General features: G+C 40.3%; 1 protein-coding gene across 5 annotated transcripts in view; it reads right to left on the reverse strand.

Moving 5' to 3' along the window:
- Asb3 (ankyrin repeat and SOCS box containing 3) overlaps window positions 1-21,689 on the reverse strand; it is a 154,929-nt gene that overhangs the window by 106,186 nt on the left and 27,054 nt on the right. For all 5 annotated transcript variants that reach the window (XM_052734553.1, XM_052734548.1, XM_052734549.1 and 2 more), the window contains exon 3: window positions 3,349-3,507. In XM_052734553.1, coding sequence (XP_052590513.1) covers window positions 3,349-3,507 — 159 coding nt within the window. The remainder of the gene's footprint in view (window positions 1-3,348; window positions 3,508-21,689) is intronic.

A 21,689-nucleotide genomic window follows, 5' to 3' on the forward strand; every position in this document is an offset into this window, starting at 1 on the left:
AATGAATGGAACTAGAAAATATCATACTGAATGAGGTAACCCAGACTCAGAAGGACAAACATGTTATGTACTCACTCATAAGTGGATACTAGATATAAAGCAAAGGATAACCAGACTGCAACCCACAGCTCCAGGAAGCCTAGCTAGTAAGGAGGACCCTAGGAAGGACACATGGATTGCCAGTGATGGAGAAATGGATGGGTTTTATATGAGCAAACTGGGGTCGGGGTGGGGGTAATGAAGGGCAAAGGACAAGAGATGAGACCTTAGGGGAGTAGGAGGTTCAAGCTGGAACGGGAACAGAGTAGGAGAGCAAGGAAAGACATACCATGATAAATGAAGACACCATGGGAATAGGGAGAAATGGAGTGCTAGGGTGGTTCCCAGAAATCCACAAGGATGACTTTATCATAGACTACTGGCAATAGTCGAGAGGGTGCCTGATCTAGCCTACTCTGATGATTAGATGGCTGAATACCCTAACTGTCATCATAGAACCCTCATCCAGTGACTAATGGAAGCAGATGCAGAGATCCATGGCTGGGTCCCAGGCATAGCTCCAGGAGTCCAATCGATGAGAGGAAGGATTCTATGAGCAAGGGATATCGAGACCATGACTGGAAACAGCACAGAGACAACTAGCCAAACTAGTGTAAACACATGAACTGTGGACCAATAGCTGAGGAGCTCCCATGGTACTGAACTAGGCCCTCTGGACAAGTAAGATATTTGTTTAGCTTGAACTGTATAGGGGGCCCCCAGGCAGTGGGATTAGAACCTGTCCCTAGTGCATGAGCTGGCTTTTTGGAACCTAGTGCCTATGGTGAGACACTTTGTGCAGCCTTGGTGCAGGGAGGAGGGGCTTGGACCTGCCTTAACTGATTGTACCAGGCTCTGCTGACTCCTCATGGGAGACCCTGCCTTGAAGGAGGCGGGAATGGGGACTGTGTTGGGGGGAAGGGTGGGCGGCAGGAGGAGGAAGGACAGGGGAATCTGTGGTTGGTATGCAAAATGAATAGAAAAATCTCTTAATAAAAAAAAAGAAATGAAAGAAAGTATTTAAATAAAATAGTAAAAGACCAAATCTGAATGGAAAAATATGAGAACCCTTTTTACTAGTATTAATTATTTCCATTATCTAATTACAGAAACAGAAACCATAAATAATCATATGAGAAAATGCTCTCACTATATTTCTAAAATAATTAGAAAATGCAAATTAAATCTATATTGAGATATCACTAAACCCTACAAAAAATAACTTAAATTTAAAAGTTAATGATGCCAAGTATTGAGGATATGAGACAACTAAACTCTAAACTATTAATGAAAGGAATGGAAAGTGGTAAAACAGCTTATAAAATTTCCAAATTGTTCTGTAGAGGTAAGCATATACTTAGCACATCTAGAAAAATGAAAACATAATCACACAAAACTGAATGCAAATATTTATACCAGATATATATATTCACCAAACACTGACAACAATTCAAATGGGTAAACAATAGTACATCCATATAATGGAATACAGTACTATCCATCAATAAAAAGGGATAGACCATCAATACATGTAACAATACAGATGAATTCTAAAAGCATTATACTAAGCATTTTTTTTTAAAAAAAGGCATCTCAAAGGTTACATAGTACATTGTTTCATATATTCATGACATTCTGTGAAATGTGAACTAGGGGAATGAGAACAGATCAATAGCTGTCAGGGGTGGAGTTAGGGATGAAAAATTAAAATTGGCACAAAGCCTACTATGGTAGCCACATGCCTTTATCCTAACAATTGGGACGCAGAGGAAGGAAGATCCCTCCAGTTCAAGGCCACAGCATGAACTACATAGGAAGATCCTGAAAACAAAGCAAAGTAGGAAGATGGAATTTGTGGGTGATGGAATGATTTTGTAGCCTCACTCACTATCAAATTCTTAAAAATTGGGGCTGAGGAGATGGCTTAGCAGCTAAGAGTGCTTGTTATACAAGCATCAGGCCCTGAGTTCAAATTCCCAGCACCTACATGAAACCCTAGACATGGCCTTGAACCTATAACCTCAGGGCTATGGGGACAGAAACAGAAGCATTAAGGTTCATTTAGAGAGTGACAGAGCAGGAAACTAATATCTTCCTCTATCTATGCACACAGGCTCTCACATGTTAGGAACACACATACACATACACACACACACACACACACACACACACACACACACACACACACACACACACACACACATATCCCTACCTACCTTAAAGCTGAATTTTATGACACATAAAATTTTTATTATTATTTTTTTTTCCGGAGCTGAGAACCGGAACCCAGGGCCTTGTGCTTTCTAGGCAAGTGCTCTACCACTGAGCTAAATTCCCAACCCCGACACATAAAATTTTTAAATAAATATTTATGTATTCACAAAGAAAAATCTACTTCCAAAGATATTTCATTTTAGTCTCATGTGAAACACAAAATCTAGACAGATACAATACTCCCATTTTATAAATGAAGCAACAAGCATGTAATAAATAAATGGTCATACAAGTTATATGTGGTAGAACCAAAGCTACAGTCTAGATATACTAATTCTACTTCAACGACATCCTCTGAATTTCCTCATGTCTCAGTCAATTGGAGTCAAGCAGTCAATCAAAAATGTCACTAAAAAACCAACAGAACCAAAGAGAAATAGGGAATAAAAATTTAAAAAGTTATTAGCAGTATACAACTCAGGATTTGGCTGTGATCCTTAAGGAATTAAAAGTTCCACACTGAAGAAGTCTGACTCGTGATCCACAAGCAATAAATGATTATTTCTTCCACAGAACCTTAATCTTTAATACTAAGAAAAAAAAGAAACAAGATCGGGCAGTGATGGCGCACACCTTTAATCCCAGCATGCCTCGGGAGGCAGAGCCAGGCAGATCTCTGTGAGTTCGAGGCCAGCCTGGTCTACAGAGCGAGATCTAGGACAGGCACCAAAACATGCAGAAACCCTGTCTCGAAAAAAATCAAAACAAACAAACAAACAAAACAAAAAGAAACAAGATCTTAGCAGATAACCTTGCAATGATTGCTCCAAGTCAAGCACTATTGGTCTTTAGCACTGCCCTGGACAACAAGGCAGCTTCAATTCACAATGGGTTTTGCAGCTTTAAATATAACATTTTCAAGTTATATTACCACCACCCAAGAGTAGAAAAACAAAAGAGAAATCTTTAAAAATAGCTTTTCAGTTTCAGAATCAAAAGAAAGGGGTATAATACTTGCAAAAAAAAATTCTATAACAGTTTCACTAAGAAAAATATTTTTAAATGTACATCTGTATCAAAAATAGCATACATCACCTAAAAACAATGGTGTGGTTTCCTCTAAAGTGGTTGCATTAGGATCTGCTCCAGCTTCCAAAAGAATCTGTGTGATTTTCCAGTGCCCTTGACTCACAGCAAGATGTAATGCACAGAAGCCCTCAAAAGTCTTTGTCTTAATGTAGTTTTCAGATGAATCTGTGGAAGAAGGGAAACATGTTAGCTAGAAGGTTATCAGTTCTACTTCTTGAGTGTGAAAAACAAAAACTATATGAGGAATTGAATGAAATACTAAACTACTAAATACTAAAGTGTTTGTTACCAAGGAACAGCTCTGTGAGGACAGACTCCACTGTGAATAGTCTTTTGGTACTCTTGCCAGAGAAACTATGCTCATACACTGTCACCACTCTAGAGGCAGTGAGACTAACAGAATGGAGCTGAAAATTGAGGCAAACTAAAGTCTTATGCAATAGCCAACTTTATTCAAAGCATCAGACAACTTATACTCTGAGGGTTAAGAAGAGTTACATGAATAAAGTGTAAAATCACAAGGACAAACCAAACATGGCCAAAACATATAATATACAAAATAATTCTAAGCACAAAAGATTCAAAAGTAAATGATGAAGGCACTTCTGAAAGTAGGAATAAGCAAAAGAAAGGACTTCTAAAACCATGTTCTTGAATTAATAGAATTGAAACTAACTCTCCTGACAAAACTAGTCATCTATTTTAAGTAATTCTTATAATTGTAACTCACTGATGGAACAGGCAGTCTAAGCCTGAATATCCAAAACACAGTTGTAAGTACTCACAAAAGTAGCCTCACACATCACAGGATACACAAATAGGTATACAGTCACTCACTTTAAAAGTGCCTTATCACAGTGTTCCAGAGGTGATTAGAATTAGATCCTTAATCTGGTCAATTTACTGAGAGATTCATCAGTACTTCAGGAAATAACCTTATAGATTTATGGATATAAAAGACATGAGAAACTCCAAAGACTGTACACAAATGATGATAATGGTAGAGTTCCTCAATGTAAATTTTTTTTCCTCTCATTTCCTTGCAATGTTCATCTTTTTTTTTTTTTTATTTTGCAATACAATTCAGTTCTACATATCAGCCACGGATTCCCTTGTTCTCCCCCCTCCTGCCCCCCTCACCTTCAATGTAAAATTTTAAGATTACACAGATAACAATTCTTACCCAAATAATTAGGAAATTTAGTATAATTTCAATAAAATGCTGCTAGAACTACTTGTTGGTTTTAAACTTGGTAATGTGACTTGGGTTGCTGAGAATAGGTAAGGACTGGTAAAAATAACCAAAAAAAAAATTAAAAAACAAAATATAACAGGACAAATATGCGGGGAGCTTAGGCTTGTACAATAAAAACCATGCCTTAAAGACGGGCAAAGAAAAATGTGGTAGTACTGCAAAGAGAGAGGAAGGAACTTCCAATGGAGAAAAAAGTGCCAAGAGAAGCAATAAGAGACTCAGAAACAGGACACCTAACAACAGGATACCTAGGCCAGGGTAGCCCTCGGGGATGTTTTTCAATACTGGAGAGAAGGAAGATAAATACTTGTATTAGGGTTTCTATTGCTGTGAAGAAACATCATGACCACAGCAACTCTTAAAAAGAAAAACATTTCATTGGGGTGGCTTGCATACAGTTCAGAGGTTCAGTCCATTATCACCATGGTAGGACAAGGCAAAGTGCAGGCAGACATAGCTAGAGCTGAGAGTCTAACATCTTGCAGGCAACAGCAAATGGTCTCTGAGACTGGGTGGTATCCAGAGTATAGGAGACATCATAGCCCGCCCCTACAATGACACACTTCTTCCAACAAGGCCAAACCTACTCCAACAAGGTCACACCTCCTAAGAGTGCCACTCTCACTGAGTGCCATCTTTCAAACCACCACATCCCACTCCTTGGCCCCCAAAGACTTGTAGCCATACCATAATGCAAAAATGCAACCAGTCCAACTTCAAAACTCCCTATAGTCTCATATAACACCGTCACAAACATATTTAAAAGTCTAAAGCTCAAAGTCTCTTCAGAGATTCATGCAATCTCTTTTTTTTTTTATTTAATTTTTTTTATTTTTATTTTGCAATACAATTCAGTTCTACATATCAGTCACGGATTCCCTTGTTCTCCCCCCTCCCGCCCCCCCTCACCTTCCCCCCAGCCCACCCTCCATTCCCACCTCCTCCAGGGCAAAGCCTTCCCCGCGGACTGAGATCAACCTGGTAGACTCAGTCCAGGTAGTTCCAGTCCCCTCCTCCCAGGCCGAGCCAAGCGATCCTGCATAGGCCCCAGGTTTCAAACAGCTGACTCATGCAATGAGCACAGGACCCAGTCCCACTGCCTGGATGCCTCCCAAACAGATCAAGCCAATCAACTGTCTCACCCATTCAGAGGGCCTGATCCAGTTGGTGACCCCTCAGCCATTGGTTCATAGTTCATGTGTTTCCATTCGTTTGGCTATTTGTCCCTGTGCTTTATCCAACCTTAGTCTCAACAATTCTCGCTCATAAAAACCCTCCTCATTCTCGCTAATTGGACTCCCAGAGATCCACCCGGGGCCTAGCCATGGATATCTGCATCCAGATCCCTCAGTAGTTGGATGAGGTTTCTAGCACGACAATTAGGGTGTTTGGTCATCCCATCACCAGAGTAGGTCAATTCGGGCTGTATCTCGACCACTGCCAGCAGTCTGTTGTGGGGGTATCTTTGTGGATTTCTGTGGGCCTCTCTAGCACTTTGCTTCTTCCTATTCTCATGTGGTCTTCATTTACCATGGTCTCCTATTCCTTGTTCTCCCTCTCTGTTGTTGATCCATCATGCAATCTCTTAACTGTAATCCCCTATAAAATAAAGATCAAAAAGCAGATCACATACTTCCAGCATATAATGGCACAGAATATAAAATTACCATTCTAAAATGGAGGAAAGAGAAGACAGTGAGGAAATACTGGACCAAAGCAAAACCAAAAACAATCTGGGCAAACTCCAAACTCTGTAGCACCCTGTTTGATGTCAAAGCACTCTTCAGATCTCCAACTCAACTCAGCTTTGTTGACTACAACACACTTCTTTTTCTTGGGCTGGTTCCACTCCCTGTTAGCAGCTCTCCTCAGCAGTTATCCATCCTATGGTTCTGGCATCTCCAACATCTTAGAGTCTCCAAGGCAATCCAGTCTTCACATTCATAGCTTCACAACACAGTATCTCTAAGCCTCCATTCAGGGAAACCCCTGACACATGCCTGGCCTCGGTGGCTTTCCTTAGTCTCAGAGATAAATTCCATAACCCCTTTCTTCTATCCTTAAATCCAGAAACACGTGGCCGAAGCTACCAAGTTCTGCTGCTTACTGGGGCTGAGATGTCCCCCACCCCACCTTCAATTACATCTTCATCAGCTTTCTGTCCTTCACTGCCTAAGCTTGGCTGTACTGAAACTGGATCTCTATACCAGGCTAGCCTCAAACTCAGAGACCTACCAGCTTCTGCCTTCCAAGTGCTGGGATTAAAGGTGTGCACCACCACACCTGCCTCTAAGCTTTTCTTTAGTTCTTTTTCACTAGTTGAAAACTTAGCGGGGTGGGATCTTGCCCTTAGGTCATCACTCCCTTTATTCCATTTCTTAACCTGTTTATGTCCTTGAACACAGGATTTAGCTTTATTCCACTTTTTGGTGTCCCTTTTCTCCTTAAATCTTACATTTTCTAATTTACCCTGTGCAGTTTGTTCCTTTTTTTATGCTGTTTTGAGATTTCCTCTGCCAACAGAATTAATCCAAAACTCTTTACTTTAGCCTTAGGCAAACTCTTCTGACAAAGGCAAAAGGCAGCCACTTTCTTCACCAAAATATCACAAGAATGATCTCTAGGCAATATACTAAAATTCTTCTCTGAAACCTCTTGAGTGAGTCCCCCACAGTTCAAATAACTTTCCTTAGTTACAGAGGCAAATTCCATAGCCCCTTTCTTCTATCCTTTGAAAGGGTTAAACTCTCTCACTTTCAAAACTTAATTTAGAGCCCAGTTCTCTGAGAAGGACAAACAGGTGTTGTTAGCATTTAAGCATTACCCTGTCTTAGGAAACTTGCCAGTAAGTAAGCAGTACCTTGGCCCACTCAGGATCCTTGGGAGCCCCATCTGCATAGCCGGTTTGTGCATGCTTAAGAGGTGGGCCATGCCCACCTCTCTCTCTCTCTCTCTCTCTCTCTCTCTCTCTCTCTCTCTCTCTCTCTCTCTCTCTCTCTCTCTCTCTCTCTCTCCCCCCTCTCTTATCTCCAGAGGTGTACTCTGCATCCCTTCTTCCCTTCCCTTAATAAAATCCTCCACATGAGTGCTGTCTGCATGGAGTGAGGGATTTTTCTGTGGTGCCCCTTGGCTCCAACCCACCAAGGCCACCACCCGCTTTTTTAAAATACAACGGGTGTCTTTCCAACAAAGGGACATTTACCTACAAGGCCTTTATATTCAGGGTCAAGGGAGACAGAGAAATAAACACAGAAGGTCTAAGTCAACCTCACAGTATCTTGAGGACAAATGTGCAAATGTGTCCAAAAATGATAAGACTAAACTTCAGCCAATTAAAAATATGCTAAATAGTTAGGTAGCTGACCCTGAAACTCCCCTTAGCTGTGCTTAAAAGGAGCTTGCACGTCCCTCTATGGGTCGTTGCCATTTTGTACAGATTTGTGACCTCACATGCATGTGGTATAATAAATGCTCTTTGTTCTTGCACACTATTGGAGTCTGGGGTCTTCCTTCAGCATTTTCTCAGACCCCACATATGGTGGATTGGCCAGGAACACTAGGATCCCCTGTTAGGATGGCAGCAGGACAGACCATCATCCCAGAACGCCTGTCTACCTCAGAAGGCCCCCTTCCCAAAAGCCCCCTAAGAGCCAATCGATGCCCACCAAGTCAGCTAGAAGCAGTTTTTCCAGGAGAAACAACACCCCTATTCCTATTCACTCACTTTTTTATAATAAGCAAAAAGTTTGGAATGTTAGGATCCTGCCCTCATTCTGGCACATGCTGAGTGGGTTCTTGCGTCTTACGTTATCAGCGGGCGTGGGTGACTACATATCCGACTTAAAAGGCCAGATGCGGACACCCATGCGCTCTCTCTGCTCTGCTCTGCTCCCTCCCCCATCTTTCTCTCTCACCAGGACCGGTCCCCTTCCCCTCACCCCTTTTCCCTCCTGATAAAGCTCTAAAAAGTATTGTTGGGTTCTGTCGTGTCCATGACCTTTCCATGCGGTAACCAGTGCCGCCACCAGTGCCATTTACCGTTCACCCCCCCAAACTCATTAATGGAGTGTTCTAAAACAATTCTGTTCTTCGTAGATCAGTGAGTTTGGGACTGCGTCTTTATGTGTCTTTGCTCTGTCTCTGTTTCGTCTTTGCCCTGGTTTGTGACCAGACACAAACTAGAGAACAAATGAGGAAGGGAGGACACTCCATTAACTTCCTCCTGGTCTTGAAGTCTGAGGACACTCAGTGCTCCCTTCTGGTAGAACCTGTGAGTTCCAATTTGTTGGAGTTAGGAGACTCCAATATGAATCTGGTTGTGGTAGCCACAGGTAGTTTATAGGTGCCTGGGAACAGGTCAGGCTGCCATCTTTTTCAAACACTGGTGGATTGTTTATTTTTGTATGTGTATGTTTATGTTCTGTTCATCCTCTTTTATGTTCTTGAAAAATACTATCATAGGACAGGCAATGAGCTCCACGCCCCCTGGACCTGGTTTGAACACATTTGGAGGAATTTTAAACATTTGGTGCATTAAAGGGAGAGTCTGGAATTAATTGTGCGGTGGGGGAAACTAACAATTTTTTTTTACAGGAATACTGACAGCCTGTGGAGCCACCACTTGCTCCCCCTCCCTTCCTGAGCCAAGTTCTTCACTGTGTTGATATAATTTACAGCTGGCGACTCTCCCACCTAAGAAACTGCCAAATTAAAACAGCCTATATATTTTCAAGTCTTGACTTTAAAATAAAAATAAAATATATTATGTTTGGAAAAATTATGCTTTTGTTTCCATGGGGGAAAAATATATGGGTTTTGGTCATTTGGATTCAATGGGTTATAAATACTTGTCATCATTCAGGGAAATTGGTTACAAATTATTATTGATCATGGTAAAGAAAAACTACTCATGTTTCACATTGGTACAGATTTTTATATACTGATACAATTTAAGGTAATTTTGTATATATATTTCGAATCTTGTTTAAGATATTGTACCTATGCAATATTCTAAATTATTAAAAAGAAACTACAAAAAGGACTTTGGTAAAAGGTTTAATGTTAGCCGGGCGGTGGTGGCGCACGCCTTTAATCCTAGCACTCAGGAGGCAGAGCCAGGAGAATCTCTGTGAGTTCGAGGCCAGCCTGGGCTACCAAGTGAGTTCCAGGAGAGGCGCAAATCTACACAGAGAAACCCTGTCTCGGGAAAAAAAAAAAAAAAAAAAAGGTTTAATGTTATCTAAAATAAAAAGAGAGAGAAAGAAAGAGAAAAGGCTGTCCAAAATAAAAATGTCTGGCTAAATCAGAGGAACAGAGATAAAAAGCCTGACCTAAGAATACATAAAAAAAATTGTAAATTTTGACCATATTAAGTTAATACTGGTTGGTTTTCTTTATTTAAAAAGCTGATGATTCTTCAGTGCAAAATGTTTATGTTAAAAATGGGATCATGCTCTTTAAAGGAGGGAAGAAAACTGCGATCCCATGTCAAACTTATTTAAAAATATAATATATAATTAAAAATACAAATTAATAATTAATCATCATATTACAGCCCTCTGGATTACAGGGCTCTATATGATTGGCCTTCTATAAAATAATAGGACTGAACTCTTAGCTATTCAGAATTTCATAAAAAAGTCCAAACATATTTCTTAAAGATTGTCAACATCACATCTATAGTCTATAAATAAACTGCAGTCTAACTACTCCTATAATGTCTAAAGATATACTTAAAAAAATAAGAGCAAAACAAAACCTGAGAGGTCCTTTTGACTAATATACCTACAAGGTAAGATGATGCCCTGGTTGCCATTACCAAACTTAGATATATTTTCAAGATTAAGCCTAGGTTTGTTTAGCTCAGATATATTTAACAGATAACAGTCCTCAAATCTATCAAACATCTGATGAATATGGCATTTAAACTATTTAATAAAAAGCTTACTATAACAGACAAGAGACTTCCAGCTCCTAATAATGACTCACAGTCTCCAAAGAAGATATGGAACAACAAAATGACAACGCCATCTGGATTGTTGATAACACTGACCACTGGGCAAGATGCCCCAATGCAACACCTGCTGCCAAGACTCGGCCCAAACTATGGACAAAGAAGACACTGACAAAATAAAGTCAGTCTTCCCCATGTTCCTCCTCCACAAGAAAAATTCTCTCCTTATGGGCCTGGCAGCCAAAGACTGATGCTGTCCTGATACCTCTGCCTCCAACGCACCATATGTAGGATCGGAGGAAACGCTGAAGAAAGACCCCAGACTCAAATAGTATGCAAGAACAAAGAACATTTATTATACCACATACATGTGGGGTCACAAACCTGTACAAAATGGCGATGACTCCTAAAGGGACGTAAAAGCTCCTTTTAAGCACAGCCAAGGGGAGTTTCAGGGTTAGCTACCTAATTGCTTAGCTTTTTTTTTTTTTTTTTGAGACAGGGTTTCTCTGTGTAGCTTTGGAGCCTGTCCTGGAACTCACTCTGTAGACCAGGCTGGCCTCTGCCTCCAGAGTGCTGAGATTAAAGGCGTGTGCCACCACCGCCCGGCTTGTTTAGCATATTTTTAAGTGGCTGAGGTTTAGTCTTATAATTTTTGGACACATCTACACAAGCTTGAATGTGACTCAGAAGGGGCTGCTGGGTTTGTCCTTGAGATACTGTAAGGCTGACTTAGACCCTCTGTGTTTGTTTGTACTCTCCCTTGACCCTGAAAATAAGGGCCATGGGATAAATAGCCCTTTGTTGGAAAAGATACCTGTTTGTCCTCAGAGAACTGGAACCTAAATTCAGTTTTGAACGTGGAAGAGTTGAACCCTTTCACCTTAACTCCAGAACCACATGGCCAAAGCTGCCAAGTTCTGCTGCTTACTGGGGCTGGAACATGGCCCCCTGATTCAAAGATATCTTCACCAACTTTCTATTTTCAATAGTTACCTTCAATGCCTAAGCTTGGATATTCTGGAACTTGCTCTGTATACCAGGGTGGCCTCAAAATCAGAGATCTGCAAGTCTCTGCTTTTCAAGTGCTGGGATTAAAGATGTGCACCACCAAAACTGAGCTCTAAGCTTTTCTTTAGTTTCTTTCCACACACTGGAAACTTAGCTGGGTGGGATCTTGCTCTGAGCTCACCACACCCTTTATTCCATTTCTTAATCTGTTATTCTCCTTGCTCAGCTCATTCCTTCTCATTATAAATCTTCAAAAGATTTTCCACTAATAACCGCATGACAAAGTCTATAATCTAAAAATCTTCACTTTAGTCTCAGGTAGACTCTTCAGACAAGGACAAAAAGCAGCCACATTCTTCACCAAAATATCACAAGAATGATCTCTAGGCCACATACCAAAAACCTTCTCCTTTGTAACCTCTTGAGCAAGGTCCCCACAGTTCATCAAATCACACTCAGCACCACTGTCTTCCATGTTCCTACTAGTATGGCCCATTAAGCAGAATTTAAAGCATTCAACTGTTTTTTAGTCCACAGTCCCAAAGTCAATATTCCTTCGAACAAAAGCATGGTCTGCCTATCAAAGCAATCCCTACTGCTGGTACCAACTGGTCTTAGCTAGGGTTTCTATTGCTGCAACAAAACACCATGACCAAAAAGCACGTTGGAAAGGAAAGGACTTATTTGCCTTACATTTCCACATTGCTGTTCATCACGGAAGGAAGTCAGGATAGGAACTCAAACAGGGCAGGATCCTGGAGGCAGGGAGCTAATGCCAAGGCCACAGAGGGGTGCTAAGGCTTGCTTCATGTGGCTTGGCTTGCTCACCCTGCTTTCTTATAGAACCCAGGACCACCAGCTGAGGGATGGCATTTCCTACCATGGGCTGGGCCCTCTCCCACTTATCACTAATTGAGAAAATGCCTTTGAGCTGGATCTCCTGGAGGCATTTCCTCAACTGAGGCTCCTTCCTCTCTGATGACTCTAGCTTGTGTCAAATTGACACACAAGACCAGCCAGTAGTATTCTTAATCTATCCATTTAAATACTTTACATTATAACATTCATTTATTCATTTGCATGCATGCACACATGTGTACATTTGTAGCACAAATTGTTAGGAGGTCTTATTAATAAAATCAAAGCTGATGCCAGTTATTGGGGTAAAAGCTGGAAGATCAGAGAGACAGAACAGGCCACAGCTCACCTTGCCAACTTCTCAGCCGATCCTGTTTCCTCAGACTTGAAGCCTCTGTGTCCTTATCCAAATGGATCTCAGCTGAACTGCTTCTTGAAAGCCTGAAAACTTAACCAGTCAGTTCCTGGTTTTCATGCCTTATATACCTTTCTGCTTTCTTCCACCACGTCCTGGGATTAAATGGGATTAAAGGCGTGAGTCACCATGCCTGGCTGTTTCCAGTGTGGCTTTAAACTCTGAGATCCAGATGGATCTCTGCCTCCCAAGAGATAGGATTAAAGGCATGTGCTACCACTGCCTAACCTCTATGTTTAATATTGTGGCTGTTCTGTTCTCCGACCCCAGATAAGTTTATTAGAGTGCACAATAATTTGGGGAACACAATACCACTGAAATGTGATTTTATTTGTATGTTAATAAATAAAGTTACCTGGGGGTCAGAGCTAATAGCAAGCCATAGCAGAAGCCGGGCAGTGGTGGCGTACACCTTTAATCCCGATCACATGACAGGCAAATCTCTGTTTGTTCAAGGATACAGCCAGCATGGAGACACACGCCTTTAATCTCAGTACCAACCACAGAGACCTAGAGGTCTGTATAGACAGGCAGTGATGAGGAGGTCATGTGGTTGGGTTTACAACCAATAAGAAGGCAGAACAGAAAGTCAATAAAAAGACAGACACACAGGAAGTAGGCCTCTTTCTGAGGGGAAGGATGGCAGTGGCAGGAAGGGTAAGAAGGCAGTTTTAGGTCTCAGCTCTTAGCTACTGCTCTGACCTCTTGGGCTTTTAACTCTGCATTTGGCTCTGTGTTTCTTATTTAATAAGACTGTTACATCTACATACATCCATGTACCATAGAATGCATGTAGAGCTCAAACAGGTCATCAGATTTGACAGCAAGCACATTTACTCACAAAGTCATATTGATGAAAGCTTTTTTTTAAACCAAAAAACAGAATATAGACTATGACAGAAGAAACTAATTGTATTTCAGAATACATCATAAACTCTCTAAGGAGGAAGAGACAACATGATGCCCAACAAAATTTCTGAAAATATTGTTTTGACTACAAACATATGACTCCCCCATAACTGTACATAAACATTGTACTGTAGTTGATAATGGATTGGATTTTTTTTTACAAGACAGACAGGAACAATTCTAAAACTATTTTATGTACAGACTACAACAAACAAATAATGTACTACAGATCTGCTGAAAAGAGAGGGTACATATAAGTAACAGGGTAAGCCAGAATGAATCTAGAATGTAATTCTAGATTATAGTCCAGACATCAGTACAAAACCATTTAAGGGTACTAACTTAATATAGATATAGAAATAACTATAATGTATACACACATACACACATGGATTATACATCCATTTTCTACATTACATTTCTACAAAATGATTATAAATACATTTTCTAGTTCTTTCTACTGAAAGGGTTTAAAAGCAATCACACACCTAGATCTTAGTTTTAAATATCATTCTCCAACAAAAGAAATGAGTTCTCATAAAAATGGCTGGTTCCAGGGTTGGATCTAAGAATATACAAAAGGAACCTGTAGCATATTTATAGGGTCACAAAGTAAAAAATGTACTCAGAAAAAAAGTCAAAAAGACATTCAGGCCTATCTAGCCAAAACTATTTAAGATAATAATATTGTATAAGGCTATAACCCAAAGTACAAAATAAATATCCCTGAGTCCATACAGATACAAATGGGTGGATGAATAAATGAATTAATGATGAGAAGGAAGAGCTAAATTTCCCAAACAATAAGAGCAACAAAAATTCCAGGGCTAGAGATTTAGTTCCATTGGTAGAACACTGAACGAGCATGTATGAGGTCCTGGGTTCAATCCTCAGGACTAGGAAGGGAAACAATAATAATTTATGTAGAGATTCATTCCACCAAGGAAATAGAGCTTAATTCTCACCTCTTAAACGCAAACCACAAGTACGATTTGCATAAACACACATTCTAGCTGGGCAGTTGTAGCACACACCTTTAATCCCAGCACTTGGGAGGCAGAGCCAGGTGGATCTCTGTGAGTTTGAGGCCAGCCTGGTCTACAGAGTGAGTTCCAGGAAAGGCACCAAAACTACACAGAGAAACCCTGTCTCAAAAAAAACAAACAAACAAATAAATAAATAAATAAACTCACATTCAGTCAAAAGGAAATGAAACTTCTGACATGGGACTAGGGGTGCAGTCCACAGACTCAACCTAGCACTGTGCCATTCACTCTGCACCTTGAGTTACTGTCCTGTTAGCAGAATGTAATAAGGGAAACGAGCTTGTTCAGAGTGGCCCAAGTGGAGTGCCCTTGGCAACCAGACAGCATCAGCACGTGATGTGCCTTACACTAACTAGGTAGAGCATTGTAAAAATTTCTGTTTGGACGGTGACTTGGTTAAAGAATTTAATTAAAAACAAAACAAAACAAACAAAAACACAATTTCAGGAAGGTAATATTTAGATTTGGAATTAGAAGAGTTAGGCTACAATCCTGGCTTTGCAGGTTATAATTTGGATTATACTCTAGGCAAGCTACTTAAACTCTCTGTAGCTCAGGTTCAATAACCATGAAATATGGATAAACATTTAGCTGGCCTAATCTTTAGGGGGATTCAATGGAATTATGATTATACTTTGAATTTTATAAAACAATAAATGCAGGCAGATATGTAATCATTCCATTATTTATGTATTGAGTCTCCAAAGTAACATTTTAAAAAGGTTTTCAGTGAGATGGTTCAGTGGGCAAAAGCACTTGCCACATAAGCCTGGTAACCTGAGGTCAATCCTGGGAACACACAAAGAGGTGAAAAGAGAAAACCAAAGCCACAAAGTTTTCTGTTGCATGCATGAACCATGGCATACTCACCCTCTCATACACAGATCATGCACATACATGCAAACACGTGAACACACAAACACACTTAACAACAATAAGTTGTTAAGTTAAAGAAGGGTTCAGCCTGGCCCAAGGCTGAACACTTGCAATTCCAGCACTAGGTAGGCTAAAGCAAGAGGACTGTGAGTTCAAGATTAGCCTGGGCTACAGAGTAAGACTCTAGAGAGATGGGGGAGTTTCAGAACCCAATCTAAATTGATTAGGAGTTCCAACAATTAACTGACTCCCTTACATCAATGTGTGAATTTTACCAAAGGGACCTATCAGTTTTGTACTGACTAGGTCATCAACTATCACTCTAACTTTCTTCCTTTCCTGACAAAAGGGCTACTTGAAGAAAATAGCTCAGTTTTTAATGCCTCAGCCTCTGTTCATTTTTCCATTGAAGGCAGAGTGACACCTCATCTACTTTCTAAACTTTAAACAAAGTAGGCATGAAAGACTTCCTAATGGGCAAGCACTGTGATTACATAGTTCTTCCATAAACCTTGTGAGTTCTTGATTTCACTTAAGAGTTGGGACCTTGTGAGCTGGACCTGTGTCAGCCATCTGTGCAGAAGTGACAAGAGTGGGAGCCAAACATTCTCCAATGACACCACATCCTACACCTTTTGACACAAAGTATACTTTTACTTATAAATAATAAGCTAGCTTATTACTTTTAACAATGATAGGTAAAAAAAAAAAAAAAAAAAACCTATCATTTTGGGTTTTACTGGCCCACTAATATCAAAATCAAAACTATATGGTTCCTGGTAGAAAATGAATTAAAAAATAAGAACAGAACTATATATATATCAGTAATTGAGCTAAATTTGGTGAGGTCAAATCTCAAAAGTGCCGATCACAAAGGTGAGAAAAGCTTGTGTCAAGCAGATTACAATATCAAGCTTTAGCAATGCAAAACAGCCCTTATTTCAAAGAGTGTAAGAGATAACCTATTTTGAGCCAAATATGAATGACCATGGTCTGGAAAGATGGATTCAGGTTCCTTTGTTCCAATGTAGAAGCAGTCACATGAACTTTTATATTCACAGACCAAAAGCATATCACACAGACATCTTCCAAACACAATAGTGGAAACATTAGATATTTGGATTACAGCAAGATGGAAATGGCTGTGCTACACAGGTTTTATATGTTAACTGATGACATCCTTAGCTTTGGGTTGCTGGAAGCTAATAATCTATTATGTTAATAGACTCCAAAACTTTTTACTTAATAGCTAAAAAGATGTTAGCTCAGAAACAGATATGAGGGATTGATAGATGGATATTACTAAAAAGACTAGAGATAGCCCTAGACAATTTTGGCTCTTCACCTGCAACATTCCAATACTCTACAATCACAATGTTTACTCAGTCCATCAACCTCATAGAATCATTAATCTTAACATGAAACCACTTGCATGTTGAAACATGTTACTGAGTACAACTTAAATCCATATTCCTGGGCCTCAGTCACTCATATTCAGCTCAGAATAAGCCATGTTGGCACTGGGGACATGGCTCAGACAGTGAAAGTGTCTGCTACACAAGCATGAGGACCAAGTTTGGAATCCCAGCACTGATGTCTCACTGTCCTCACAGCATGATCCCTGAAGCTCACTGGCCAGACAGCCTAGTCTAATCAATAAACTCCAAATTCAGTGAGAGACTCTACCTCAAAAATTAAGTGAAGATGCCGGGCGTGGTGGCACACGCCTTTAATCCCAGCACTCGGGAGGCAGAGGCAGGCGGATCTCTGTGAGTTCGAGGCCAGCCTGGTCTCCAAAGCGAGTTCCAGGAAAGGCGCAAAGCTACAGAGAGAAACCTTGTCTCGAAAAAAACAAAAAACAAAACAAAAAAAAAAATTAAGTGAAGAGGCTAGATTAGATAGGGGTTAAGAGCACACTGCTATTACAGAGGACCTAAGTTTAGTTCCCAGTATCTACATCAGGCAGCAAACAACCACCTGTAACTCCAGCGCCAGGAAACTCAATGCTTTCTTCTGGCCTCTGTGGGCACCTGCACTCATATGCAGTTACCACCACCACCACACACACATACAAGCTAACAATTACTTGAAACTCCGGCTCCAGGGGATCTGATACCCTCTTCTAGACTTATTGGCATCTGTGCACATGTGACATCCACTCACACGAACACACATACTTCCATATTAAAAAAAAAATCTTCAAAAGATTCTGAACGCTTTTCTCTCACATGAGCGCGTGCGCGCACATGCACACACACACACACACACACACACACACACACACACACACACACACAAGAAATAAGCATGTTTATTCATATTTAAGTACTACATAATATATATATGCTTTGAAACACCAAATAGAACACATAAAATTTTTTGTTCTATGTATCACTTTAAAAAATAGCGCTAGAGGCTGGGCATAGTGGTGCGTGCACTCCTTTAATCCCAGCACTCAAAAGGCATAGCCAGGCAATTCAAAGCCAGCCAGATCTACAGTAAGTGCCAGGATAGCTAGGAATACATAGAGACCTTGTCTCAAAAAACAAACAAAAATAACCACGATCCCCCCCCCCCAAAAAAAGTAGGACTGACAATACAGTTCAGTGGTAAGTATGAACAAGGTAGAGAATAAAAAAATGTAAAGGGGCTAAGGAGGTGGCTCAGCCAATAAAGTGCTTGCCATAAAAGCATGAGGATATAAATTAAATTCCCAGTACACACATAAAAGCTGGGTGCTATAGTACAAACATGTAATTCCAGCACAGGAAGGCAAAGACAGGAAGATTCCGGTCCTCGCTGGCCATTCAGTCAAGCTCAATCAGCAACCTCCAGGTTCAATGAGAAAATACCTACTTCTTACGTATGTATCTAAAAAAGTTTAGACTTCCTCAAATAAACTGTGAGCCAGATGGATGGATGGATGGATGGATGGATGGATGGATGGATGGATGGATGGATTGGGGGGGGGGGGGGTTCAAGACAGGGTTTCTCTGTATAGTTTTGGTGCCTGTCTTGGATCTCGCTCTGTAGACCAGGCTGGCCTTGAAATCAGAGATCTGCCTGCCTCTGCCTCCCGAGTGCTGGGATTAAAGGCGTGCACCACCACCACCTGGCTGATAATTTTATTTTGATGGTGGTGGTGGTTTGTTTGGGGATTTGTCTGTCTGTCTGTCTGTCTGTTTGTTTGTTTGAGACCAGGTTTCACTATGGAACTCTGGCTGTCCTCAAACTCACAAGAGCTATGCCTCTGACTCCTGAATGCTAGGATTAAGGGCATGTACCACCACATCTTGGTTAATTTTTAAAAGACAAAAGAGGCTGGAGAGTTGGCTCAGCAGTTAAGAGCACTGGCTGCTCTTGTGGAGGAAAAAGGTTGATTCCTAGAAACTACATGGAGGCTCACAGCTGTCTACAACTCCAGTCCCAGGGGATCCAACACCCTCTTCCAGCCTCCTCAGGCAGCAGGCACACATGTGGTATCCAAATATACCTGCAGGCAAAAAAACCTATATGCATAAAATAATAAAATACTCACTTAAAAAGACAACAGCAAGTTGGTCACAGAAGTAGATATTACATAATAAAGAATGCTTTTATATAAACTAGTTAAGTAACAAGGGGTTTCCAAGGGATGATAGTTCAGGTACAACATATAGGACACTGTTTAAAGTAACCAGTGTAATAAGGTCTAAGCAGCTACACCTGTGACAAGTTTACTGTGATCAGTGAAATATAAGGAAAGTGTTATAGCATGGGCAGTTATACTCATCCTCATTGAATACGTCTGGTGTGATAACACATACATATAATCCCAACACCTGGGAAATGGACAGACAGTGAATCAGAGTACAAGGTCCTAAATAAAACACTGTCTCAAAAAAATTAGCCAAATGCTATTAATGTCTACTTCTGTTAAGTGTTAGAAGAATGGTATGGTAGGAAAAAAAAAAAAAAAAAAAAAAAAAAAAAAAAAAAAAAAAAAAAAAAAGGGCATCAGAGTCAGCAGATATGAGTTCAAACCAAATACTTATGTAACCTTCAATAGGCCAAGTTCTCTGAGTTTTGGTCTTCTCAATGCAAACAAAAACTTTTGAGGATAGTGTGAGAGCTAAAGTTATGTTTTAAGTTTTAATAACTGTGCTTAAGAGATCTATAAAAAAAAAATGCCTCTAACCTGTAAGCCCCCACTTGTCCAGGTAACTTCCTGGAATGCTGGGGGCTGTTATTGATGTAAGATAACAAGCCATATGTTTTCACTTCCATAAACAACGTTGGCTGCCCCAACTGCACAAGATGTGTTTGATCTCGACATGTACTCGAGACGGACTTAGGCAGGAAGTATGTCAGGATGTATGCTTGCACTTGATTGGACAAAGTCAGGAAGTACGGAGCCTTATAGGTTTTGCCCATATAAACACTGGGACTATTGGATATGGACTAGGCCAGTGTCCATAGTCCTGATCAGTATTTAATAAAGTTTACTTCAAATTTGGCTCAAGAAGTGTGGTAATGGTCTTTTCTAACCCAGTGGGATTAACAATAGTATAATATGTATGACCGCTAAACAGCAGATAAATAACGTAAATCAAGCATTTGGCACATGAAGTGGACCACTGCACTCCATCACCAGTAGTTATCCTTCATCTTCATCTCTCCAGCACAGACCTTTCACTCAGTAGAGTGCTGGTTATACTTCATAGGCTGTCCCTGGAGAAAGAAGCCAGGCTAGCAGCACTGGCTGCTGCCAAATATAGTTCAAGCTTTCAGCATTCCTTATGCAAAGTTATGAAAATATGTGCAATATCACTTTCCATTCTGCTCCTGCTTTATTTTCTCAAAAATGAAACAATCCTGCTCATTGGGTTTTTTTGTTTTGTTTTGTTTTTTTAATCCATTTCTTATCTATCTCCCCTAACAATACAAGCACTATAAAGGCAGGTACTCTGATCCATGCTGTACTACATATATAAAGCCCAAGTAATAGGAAAATTTCTCAAAAGTAAGGACAATGAAAAGTGTTACAATAAAAGATTAGGGGCTGCAGAGATGGCTCAGTGGTTAAAAGAATTTACTGCTCTAGAAGAGGACCCAGGGTTTGGTTTCCATCACCAACACTGTGGCTTACAACCATCTCTGACTCCAGTTCCAGATCCTATTAAGAATCTATTTAATAAGTAATAGGGATTTATTAAGATATAAATTGAAGAAATACACTCACAAACACAGAACAGAGTAGACAGCTGAAGTCTGATCTGACTGGGAGCAAATCTACCTTTCAGGCAGCAGGGAGAAGGGACATGTGACCCTTCTCTCTTTCCTTTTAAGAGGTCACAGAAGCAAGAAGCACCGCCTCCTTTGGGCCCTACACCTCAAGGTCACAGGCAGAGCAAATACCACTACATAGGGGAACCTCCTCTTCTGACCATCAAGGGCACCAGGCATGCATGTGGTATGCATACATACAAATAGGCAGAACACTCATATATATATAAATGAATAAATATTTTCATTTTTGAAAAGACTAGTCCAAACAGAACACTAGCAGCACTATCCCTGTTGTTTTATTTCATTTTCCAGACAAAAGAAATAATACGTATTATGAGTAATTTTCAAATGCTGAAATTAAAACAACAAACTACCCTACAACACTCAGCATAATTAATAAAAATAAAGGGGCTAGGCATGGTAATATATGCCTTTAATCCTAGCACTCAGGAGGAACATGCAAGCAGATCTCTGAGTTCCAGGCCAGCCTACTCTATATAATGAATTTCAGGTAAGCCAGGGTTATATCGTAAGGCCCTGTCTCAAAGGGAAAAAAAAATCAAAAATAAACAAAAGGGCCAGTGACATGGCTTAGAGGGGAAGGACGCTTGCTGCCAAGGCTGATGACCTAAATTTAATCTCCAGAACCCACATGATAGAAGGGGAGAACTAACTTCCTCAAGTTATCCTCTGACCTCCACAGACATACCATAGTACATGCTACATGCATGCCTCACAAACACAAATTAAATAAAT

This window comes from Peromyscus californicus, unplaced genomic scaffold (genome assembly GCF_007827085.1).
Source record: "Peromyscus californicus insignis strain IS unplaced genomic scaffold, ASM782708v3 Scaffold_13__1_contigs__length_99412109, whole genome shotgun sequence".
Lineage (NCBI taxonomy): Eukaryota > Metazoa > Chordata > Mammalia > Rodentia > Cricetidae > Peromyscus > Peromyscus californicus.